The sequence below is a fragment of the Mesitornis unicolor genome, unplaced genomic scaffold (genome assembly GCF_000695765.1).
Source record: "Mesitornis unicolor isolate BGI_N332 unplaced genomic scaffold, ASM69576v1 scaffold3465, whole genome shotgun sequence".
Classification (NCBI taxonomy): Eukaryota; Metazoa; Chordata; class Aves; order Mesitornithiformes; family Mesitornithidae; genus Mesitornis; species Mesitornis unicolor.
Window position 1 is genome coordinate 20,575 of NW_010184647.1, and position 10,567 is coordinate 31,141.

General features: G+C 40.2%; 1 protein-coding gene across 1 annotated transcript in view; it reads left to right on the plus strand.

The window, feature by feature from the left end:
* SORCS1 (sortilin-related VPS10 domain containing receptor 1) overlaps positions 1-10,567 on the plus strand; it is a gene marked incomplete at its 5' end in the record, with an annotated part of 76,284 nt that overhangs the window by 15,481 nt on the left and 50,236 nt on the right. Inside the window, 6 exons of the mRNA XM_010184519.1 lie at positions 3,554-3,656; positions 4,145-4,221; positions 5,756-5,847; positions 6,859-6,966; positions 7,960-8,077; positions 9,812-9,942. Coding sequence (XP_010182821.1) covers positions 3,554-3,656; positions 4,145-4,221; positions 5,756-5,847; positions 6,859-6,966; positions 7,960-8,077; positions 9,812-9,942 — 629 coding nt within the window. The remainder of the gene's footprint in view (positions 1-3,553; positions 3,657-4,144; positions 4,222-5,755; positions 5,848-6,858; positions 6,967-7,959; positions 8,078-9,811; positions 9,943-10,567) is intronic.

Here is a 10,567-nt window from a genome sequence, read left to right on the forward strand (position 1 = left end):
CCTGCTTCTCCTTGTGACATAGCTAAGTGAATTCTCAATATTCCATTGTATATCTAGCTTATCTCTCATCCTTACTTCATAGCAGATACTAGTGCTTTCACCCTGCTGGTTTTCAGCATAATTGTCTCTAGCAATAATTTGGGACACAGCAATAACATATGTTCCAGCTTGTTGGCAGAATGGGATCTGCCCTTGCTCAGAATAACAGAATGGTCTCCAGCCTGCAAGTGCAGTGCTGTGTCCTCTGTGCATCTGGTCTTTAAATCTAAACTAAGGGAGATAATGCGGAAATAAGTGCATAGCAGCTAAGTTGGTGGTTAAAGAGGTTAAGGGGGAATCTGGTTGAAACACAAGGCAAGCCAGACGGAACCATCCCTCTACTGACAGCACGCTTGAGGCATCTTTATTTTTTTCAAAGCAACTCAGCGAATTTCTTTTCATTTTTTGTGAGATGGCTCTGAAATAATGAGGATGGAGGAAAGCAGTGGAATTCCATCTAATCCCAAGGTTTTATTTTTCTTGTTTATACTCCTTATTTTATACACTGAATACACTTAATCTTCATAAAATAGCTGCTGAATTACTATATCCCAAAGATGCTGGTTTTGTTTGATAGTTCTCTTGTGCTGCGAAGTGGTTAACTGAGGAGCAATTCTATCTTGCAAGTTATGGGCATCTGTCTAGGCGAGTTAATCAATCAGTTTTCAAGGATGGTCTTGTGGTTAAAACACTGGCTTGAGTCTCAGGAGAATCCTGATTCAATTTTTAGGCCTATCTCCAATTTCATGTGTGACCTTGGGCAAGTCATTTATTTTCTCTGTGCTTCTCTTCCCCAGACATCTGTTTATTCCCTCCCACATTTTGTTTGTCTTGTCTGTATGGATTATAAGGATTTCAGGACAAGGACCCTTTTCTCGTAAGTGAGGGCATTCACACCATCTGCTACAGAATAATTTAAGCATCTAAGTGAGGTGTTTTGAATCTCTTTCCTGGAAGTGTTTATCTCTTTTCACTGCTCCTTGCTATTGCAGGTGAGCAAATACTGTGACTACTCCTAGCTTTGTGAATGGTGTTTAGCATCAACCTTGTGTTATAATACTTTGTCCCACTCCTGATCAGGGACAGTCACTAATAGCTGTTTTGTATGTGTCATGCCATTGGACACTGTTCAAGGTGGGCTTTGCAGAACAGCCAAGAAGTAGTTTTGTAGGTATTTATGAGACATTTTTCCAAGGACTGATGAGCCACTGAGAGGGGAGCTTAAAAGTCCTGGCTTGAAAATATTAGGAAGCAAGTAATGAACTCCATGACTGTAAGAACTACAACCGTGAGCAGAGCAATGGACTATGTTGTTCATACTTTATCTTCTACCTAGATTGTAAATGCTCCATGGCAGTGGTTGTCTTTCCCTTAGTGTCTGTGCAGCACCCAGCACTGCTGCATACTAGGCAATGACAGGAGAACCAAAATTGGTGATTCTGGTGAAAATAATGATTTCAGCCTGTTGGTAACAACAAGGTGGCTAGAGGCAATTGATGGAAATTCTGAAAAAAACCAAATATGAGATGTCTGTGTATGGGTTAAGCAGTAGGAGCTAGAGGATGAACACAAAGTGACCAACAGTTTGATGGAAGACGAACCAGTCTGGAAAAGTGTCTGTCAATGAACTGCATAAGGATAGAGATGGAGGAGGTGTACATCAAGGATGGAGAAGAGAATGCTGCTATGGTAAAGATGTGAGATGGCCATGAGCAGGTGTTTGGCTGGAGTGGAGAGGTTAGTTTTTACACCGTACCCAGTTGTCTGCAGACACTGTAAGCATTACTGCACTCCACTAAAAATACCATCTTTTTGCTTAGACAGGTGACCTGGCTTTTAATGTTTGAGATATATATTCTATTTCTGTGTACTATATCTGTGAAATGAGACAAATTAGAAAGAAAACCTCTGATAGCACAAAGCCTTGAGTCTAATGAGGTCTAATGTCTGTCAGAGTGGGGAATTGGCTGAGTTGCTGCCATTAGCTAGTGTCTTCAAAATGCTGAAGTGGATTTGGAGTATGTTAGTTTAAAAAATATGTTCTGTATTTGGTCTTTTCACAACATATAAAAATGTAAAAGGGAAGAATTCATGCTCTTGCAATGCTTTTCCACTTTCCGCATGCATGTCAGCTTGATTTGATTTCCACTTCCTCGCACCCCCGGGCTGCTCCAGCGGCTGCCCTCTCAAGGCTGTCAGTTAGAGTTAGGCTGCTCAGTACATTCCACTTGGCAGGTTGTGTTCCCTTCTGCACAACCCATGGCCCCTTTTTCTGTCTCACGTAAGTGAGAGCTTTTGTCCGTCGTCACCACCCTCATTCGCTTCTTCCCAAAAAGACTCCTGCCTTTTGTTGTTATTCTTCACAGGGAGATTTTAATTTCAGAGTCATAGACACCTACCTTGAAGTGGGATGGATCAGTGATCTTCCTCCAGTGACTTATGGGGTCTCCTGCAGAGAAAGCCTACAGAACTTTTGAGGCTGGAGTTGCCTTTAGGCAACTGATATTAGAAAGACCTGCATCCTAAGAGCCTGAAGGGCCTTCTGCATAGCCTCTCCCGGTTGTCTTACAGAGCCATGCAAGCTGAAGCATGGGCTTTGCCGTGTGTCCCTGTGTGATGTCCCCCTCAATCTGGTCAGTTTGCTTCAGGTTTTCATGCCAATATTTTCCCACATCCCTTCCCTTAACATGTTTCTTAAAGGACTCTTCATGAGGTTTGGAAAAAAAATACTGAAAATAAAACCCAAGAGAAGGCAAAAATTCTAAAAGATTTAAAAATTTGCCAGTCTACAGACTTGGAGGGAATATAATGGTGACTTTGGAAATCTGCCTAGTTTGCCATCTTGCTCACCTGATTTATTCTGTGCCATTCCTGTTTTATCTGAGTACCTGATATACAAAATCAGTAACAAATAGTTGAGGTATCCATGGATGTATTTGTATTGAAATCTCAAAGATCACATCCGGATGGGGCAATGAAGCATTGTATTAAACAACTTTTAAACTAACGCTTTCCCATCCTGGTATTTATTCTTTGTGCAGTGCAGAAGAGTCGTGTCAAAATTACTCACAGTCAAGTAATGGTATGACACTGTCTGAATTAAGTTGTTTCTCATGGCTAATTAGTGGTGACTCAGCACGACACTGATAGGGTTATATTGCTTCTTGATGCAGAGATAGCTTGGGCACTGCTGCTCTGAGAGTCACTTCATCACATCTGCAGCCTTGCTTCCTTCTCAAGAGAGCTAGGAGCCAGGGAGCTAGGTAGTTCTCACCATTACCTGCTCTTGCAAGCCTGGTTTCCTCCTTTGTGGGTTACAGCCTCAAAGATCTTGTACTTGTGAGAGGGTTTCAGCCATGACAACGGCCATGTATTTCTAAGGTTGGCCGGATGCATTGATTAGGAAATAATACAGAAAGACACCATATATATATGTATTTCTAAGCTTGTAGAAATGGGAGCATGCAGTTCATATTCTGTCTGCTTCTTACTTTCATTTCTCCTTTCTCCACAGCCCTATTGCTCCCTTCATCTTCACCTGAAGGTCTCAGAGAATCCTTATACCTCAGGAAACATCGCCAGCCGAGACACTGCTCCTAGTATTATTGTAGCTTCAGGTATGAAACATTTAAAGATTGCCTGTGTATGATGTGCAAACACTGACAAAATCTTGACTTTGTGATGGGTGAAGAGGGTGTTGAGTAGGGTGTCACACCACCTGTAGTGGGAAGGAAGGAAGGTTGTCAAACAGAAATCCTTATGGATCTCCAAATTGTCATATGTTTTTTAAGGAAAGTGATCTTCAAGACCAAGGAGTTCACTTCTAGTTCTCTACTCTGATGAATGTTAGATTCAAACCAGGGCATTTCCTTAGCTTATGCAGGTGTGTAAAGCTGTATGCATTGGATCTTTTACATCTGTTTTTCACATCTATTTTCTTCAAACTGGAAGTTTTTCCCTTCCTTTACCTTCTTATCCCCATCTTTTCCTTCCCAAAACTAGAAGTTCTATAATTGCAAATGTAAATAAATACATTTAGTCTCCTGATTTACTAATTCTACTGTTTCTTAGAATGTTGAATCACTAATTAGTGCTCATCTTACAGGTAATATAGGCACTGAACTATCTGACAATGACATCAGCATGTTTGTTTCTTCTGATGCTGGAAACACTTGGAGACAGGTAAATGACACAGAATCAGGTTTAAATAGTAATCATAGGAAATTGTCATAGAAGTAGATTCAAAATGTTGCTTAATTTTTATTTATTTTAGTTCAGAGTAGCTTTTTGCAAATCTATACAGAAGGAAAAAACTTTTATTCCCTTCTGAGAGGGAGAGAGATGCCCAAAGAAAAAGACCGAATATGTTGTTAGACTTCATGTAACAGAAGATTATTTTTATAATTCTAGTATGACTTTGACTTCAGTTTAATCCTGTAGCAAAGCATAGAACTGATTAAAATATTAATATATATGAAGAGAGTATGTGTTTCCTTTTACTGTTGTATATAGTCTTGTACCGATCAAACCGCTTTTCTCTTAATTCGTGATTATAATTTCCAATCAGCAGTTGCATTAGTCTACTTCTCCCTCACTATGTGTGGGACTCATTTCATCGAAGATGAGTTGACCAAAGTTCACTGTCCATATAAATAGACAGTTTTGCCTTGCTCTTAAGTTAATGCAGGAAAAGACAGAATTCAGTTCATCCTGTTCTGAAGCTCCCTATCTGCCCATTATTTGCAGAAAAGGACTGGATGATGAAGTTAAATCAAGTGCCTAACATTTAGTGAAATCCCACTTGTCATCAGAGCATTGCTACCCTTTAATGTGTTTATCCTCAGAACAGGAAGCTCTGTCTTTCCTGTTTTCTGGATAGAATATCAAGTCATGGAGAGAGGGAGTGACTTTCCCAGATGGACAAGAGCTGCTATATAAACAAGAGAGCAGATGTTTGCAGAAAGCGAATACAAAAAAGACACAGGAAAAGAAAATATTTTTAAAATATTTGATATTCTGAGAATCTAATTATTTTACAGTGTTTGACCAGCCCTCATTTTTCTGTCTACATCACTTACACGAGATAGGGCCAGATATGTGCAAACACATAAAGTTCTTCTTTAAACATAAATCTGTCATCAAAAGGAGAGAAACTGTTGATCCTTGTAAATATTCGTGTTTCTAACTTTCTATCAAGCAGAGGCAGAATGCAGTTTCCAAGGACCTAGGAAAAGTTTAACCCTCTCCCCCTGCCTCAAAACAATAAAAAACCAAACCCCAAGAACTGTCTATACAGAATGCTTTCTTCTACTCAGTAAATTCCTTCACAGATACCTGTCCTCTGTAAGTATCATACTTAAAATAATAGAATCATAGAATGCATTTGGTTGGAAGAGACCTTTAAAGATCATCCAGTCCAACCCCCCTGCAGTGAGCAGGGACATTGTTACTAGATCAGGTTGCTCTGAGCCCCATCAAGTCTGACCTTGGATGTCTCCAGGGATGGGGCCTCCACCACCTCTCTGGGCAACCTGTTCCAGTGATCTACCACCCTCATGGTGAAGAACGTTTTCCTAATATCCAACCTAAATTTACCCTTTTCTAGCTTAAAACCATTACTCCTCGTCCTATTGCTTTATGCCCTAGTGAAAAGCTATGACGTTTTCTTGATAATAAGGGAAACAGATTTAAATATATGTTGGGTTTTTTTTCCCAGATCTTTGAGGAAGAGCACAGCGTTCTGTACCTGGATCAAGGTGGAGTACTGGTCGCCATAAAACACACATCTCTGCCTATCAGACATCTCTGGTAATGACTCCATCTATGCTAAATGTCTGTTGCGCCACTTTTCAGATGCCAGGAAGTACGCAGTTTGGGCACACCTAGAATTTTCTTGATATTTTCTACAATCTAGAAAATGTCAGTTAAGATGCAGGCAACTAGTAACTCAGATAAAGCTAAGAAATCCTGGCAATTCCAGCTTATATAGTTTCAGTTTGGCCAAATATGAGATATTCTCAATGTAATTCCTTGACTTTCCTGGTTTACCATGACCTGGCTTCTTGGGTTTGGTTATTTATGTGTTATGAATCTGGATTATGGCTTTGTTTCTTATTAAGTTGCCAAAGTACTCTTATTTTCAAAATTATTGATCAACTTGTCTTCTATGTGACTGGCAGCACTTATGAATGAGAACTTCATTGAATAGATTCAGGGTTATATAGCCAGTAGTGCAAAAGTGTCCCTGCTAGTTAGCACTCTTGAGTTTATGCGGTAGGTAGAATATAGTTTTGTGTTATTTACTTCCACTACAGTCAGTGTCATATCAATATCTGAAACACGCAAACACAAGCCTTAGGAAGTGATGAAGGATTCCAAGCTTTCACTTAGACCCACCACAGGGAAGACTGCTGGTCAGAAGGGGCAAAGCTCTTGTGCTCCAGAAATTTTACCTCCTTAAAATGTCTTATTTTGGGGACCCAGAAATAAGATGCTCAAAATCAGCTGTTAACTTAAAAAAAATCCTAGCCTTAAGGTACATTTTGCCCTTAAAGGATCAATCTTTAACATAATTGGATTTGTTTCCACTGCTTAAGTATGGACCATGAATTAGTAGTATGATGCCAAACGAGTTTGATCAGTGCTCTGATTTATGATGCTGCTCAAAAAAGTAATTTTTTAAAGGACTCAAAATACAGTATCCAAGAACAGAAGCTGCTTCCCACTTCTCCACAGCAGCTGTAGTGGACTAGGGAGTCTCTTCAAGTAAAGTAGGAGGACGATAAGGAAAGAAGATACTAATTCTGCTTTCTCCACTAGGCTGAGTTTTGATGAGGGGAGATCTTGGAGCAAGTACAGTTTCACATCCCTCCCACTGTTTGTAGATGGAATATTAGGGGAACCTGGAGAGGAAACTCTCATCATGACGTAAGTAAGCATGCCATCGTGCTAATGTTGACGGGAACTACACTGAAAATAGCTTATGAGGGTTATTCATAGCATAATAGCATTTCTGGTTGGGGACCAAACCAAGTATTATCTGAAGTCAAGAGTATGCAGTCTTCTGTTGCTAAATCATCACTGTTTATGTGTGACATGATTGAGGGAATGACAACATGGTTCCTTGCAAGCTGCAAAAATATCACTTAGCTTATCAGCATGAAACCTGACTCCTCAAATTGAATGTGATTTAAAGCAGAATTACTCTTGACAGATGAATATTTGAAAGAAAAAAGGTGGCTTATTTTTCTGGCTGTTTTGCCACTCCTTTTTTTTTTTTTAAACTGAGACACAGGAAAATGAATGACAAAATGTGACCTGAAGGCTGACTCATGAAAAATTATTATTAGTTTCAATGTGGTATGCTGAGCTCTGCATGGTGCATAAATCTGGATTCACCCTGATAGAAATTGTGACATTTTACCTGAGATCAGATTTGCAAAAACAGGCGGAAAATTCAGTTTCTGTCTGTAAAAGTGGACTGACCTGTGATAAACAGAATATGTGGCTTGGAAACTATCGTGAGTTAATAGAGATTTATGAAGAGTCATCCCTTCAGGTTCTGATTTTAATTTGCGTGGAAGGGATTCCCAAAGCTCATAATTGAGATATCAAACTCCTGTGGGAATAACTGTCTCTAGCCCCATGTCAAGTCTTCTCTGTATAGTTATTTTGAGGATTAGCGTAAATGGGAGGATCTTAATCCACAGAATGAAAGCTACATACAGTTTTTAAGAGGGTTGCAGGTATTTAGGAGCCTAAGTCTGACTTTCACTATGCAGTCAAGTGAAAATCAGTAGGACTGGCACTCCTAATTCAATTAATCCCTGTTGGAAATTTGTGGGTGACTGTGCCTCTGTAGCTAGCAGACTGCAGCTGGTGCTACCTTTAACTGTATACTCCTTCTGCTGTATTTTGTAGAGTGTTTGGACATTTCAGTCACCGCTCAGAGTGGCAGCTGGTGAAAGTGGACTACAAGTCCATTTTTGACCGGAGGTGTGCAGAAGAGGACTACAGGCCTTGGCAACTCCACAGCCAGGTGAGAAGCAAGGACACTGGGATTTGACCTGAAGTAGCTAATGATCCTACAGTTAAAAATCAGCATGATCCAATGTCTTTTCCTGTTAGGTTGGTATATCAGATTGTACATTACCTGGGTCTGTTTTGTTACATAGACATGTTGCCCTCAGATTGCACTCTGTGAGCCCCGAAGGATGAACAGCTACCTTTTGAGTTTCATTCTCCATGCAGGCAATTAGCTCAGACTTATCCAGAGCTGAAGAATGCAATAGCAGAAGCACTGCTACTGAGAGAGGCCTGAAATCCTTCAGTTTTACACATCCCATCCAGTTTCCCCATCCTTACCTCCTTTCTCTCCCTCCGTCTTTCTGTGTCCTCAGAGTCAGTGTCCTAAGACACTATTTGCTTTCACATTTGTTTCTCCAAATTCCTGTCCTCTTAGCCTCATTTCTTACTCAATTTCATCCTTGTTCTGTCTCTCTCAGCAGTGGTGCTTCTGCTGTGGGAGTCTGGCACTTTATTCCTCAGTCTGTTGGGCCCCCATGCCCTGTCCCTTGCATCCCAGATGCTGCATGACTCCTGACACTATTGCCTACGTGCCCAGCAAGGTAACGTGCTCCACACAGTGCCTGTGCCTGCCTTGAGGCACCTTCCCAGCTCTGCCAAATTTAACACAACAGCCTGTGTTAGAATAAAATATGGCCAAAATTCTGTGGTTATATAAACACTACAGGCTCCACTGAAGTCTAAAGCGAAAACAGCTGAAGTCTAAAGCAAAAACAGCCATTTATATCATCAAAGGTTGTCTTTCTGTGTATATCTTACTGGGCAAGAATTTAATAATGAATATGAAATGAAAGTAGCTTGACTCAGACTAGTTGCTCACACAAGGCACAACTTCACTCTAAAAATACTAGTTATGACTTAGATCCTTAGATGTTGAAAATCAGTACAGCTTCCTTGAAATTCAAGGAGGCACAGCATTTTGCACCAGTTGCCATTCAGGCCCTTCTGTTTCATGGGCAAATCAAAATCATTAAAAGTTTCTCTTTCCTCCAGCCATTTTAATAACATAAAAGGTAACAAGTGAGACCCCACTGTATTTTGTTCTTTGCTTTCTTGTGCTTGCATAAGCAGAAATGCCAAGGATTTTGCGGTGTGTCTTTGAGGATGTTGGCTTTGGAGCTTGCAGAACTATTTTTAGAAAGTCTGCTTTGGACTCTTGCCGTTTGATTTGCTTTCCATTGAGATTACAAGACTGCACCTTATTCCCTAGATAGAAATATTTTGCAGGGTGCTGAAGATAGGAGTGAAAAGATGAGGAAATGTTATAATCCACATAACAAGTCAAACACTGTAAAACCTGAACTCTTAGTCTGTGAACAAGATTTACATATACACATACTACTAATTTTCATTGAACGAAATTATTGCCCGAGAGATCAGACCAAAGAAATAGACATGCTCTATGCCTCAAATTGCAGAGGGATCAGGCTGTGTTTTCAGTTGCTGTGAAACTAAATCTATAAATGAGAAAGTAACCTCAGATAATTTCTTAGTGTGCATTAGAAAAGTTGGTTTACTTTCAGTTAAAGCTTTGGTAGCTTTAATTAGCTTCAGTGTACTGACATGGCATTTGACTTCCCATCCTCTTCCCTTGAGTCACATCTCCCACTGCACAGGCTTGGAAAATCTGGGTGATACAAATAGCCTGGTGGGTGTCAGAGAAAGATATTTTTGGGTTTGTTTCCAGGGAGAAGCTTGCATCATGGGAGCAAAACGGATCTACAGGAAGCGCAAGTCAGAGAAGAAATGCATGCAAGGAAAATATGCTGGGGCTATGACCTCGGAGCCATGTGTGTGCACAGAGGCAGACTTTGACTGGTGAGCAATGGGCACAGGAACTGTGTGCTTTCTACCACACCAATGCAGAGCCCACTGAACAGACTGTATGCTTGCAGGGAGTAGATATTAATAAACATGTAAATGGCTGAATAGGTTACTACCTGATAGTGAAAGTACGACAAAAAAAGGAAAGGTGGAATATATATCTGTCATCTGCTAAGGCTCCCACAAATTTGGTGCTGAACAGATCATTTTTCAGGTCATGTATGAGCTCTGTGTGGGATTAAGATAAAAGGTCCATCTAGCACATCTAACCTCAGCAATGACCAGGGGTGGCGTTGAAAGTAGTATGTAAGATAGATGGATATAATGTGCATAAAAAATAAAATAAATCTTCAAAAATACACACACACACATATGTATAAATGTTTAGAGGTAAATATATTAGTATGCAAAGTAGGCCTTCAGCTTCTGGAAACCAAGCATCTAGGGAGTTTCCGGATCATTTGTTGTAGCTGCACCATAGTGTTTGATAGTATCTAACAGACATTGCGTTCGTGATTTGAGTTAATTTCCTTCTGAAGACTTTGCTGTTTGCTGTGGGAAATAGGTGAGTTATAAACGGTGTGATAAAATGTTCTGCTTCTGGTTTCATTTCAAGATT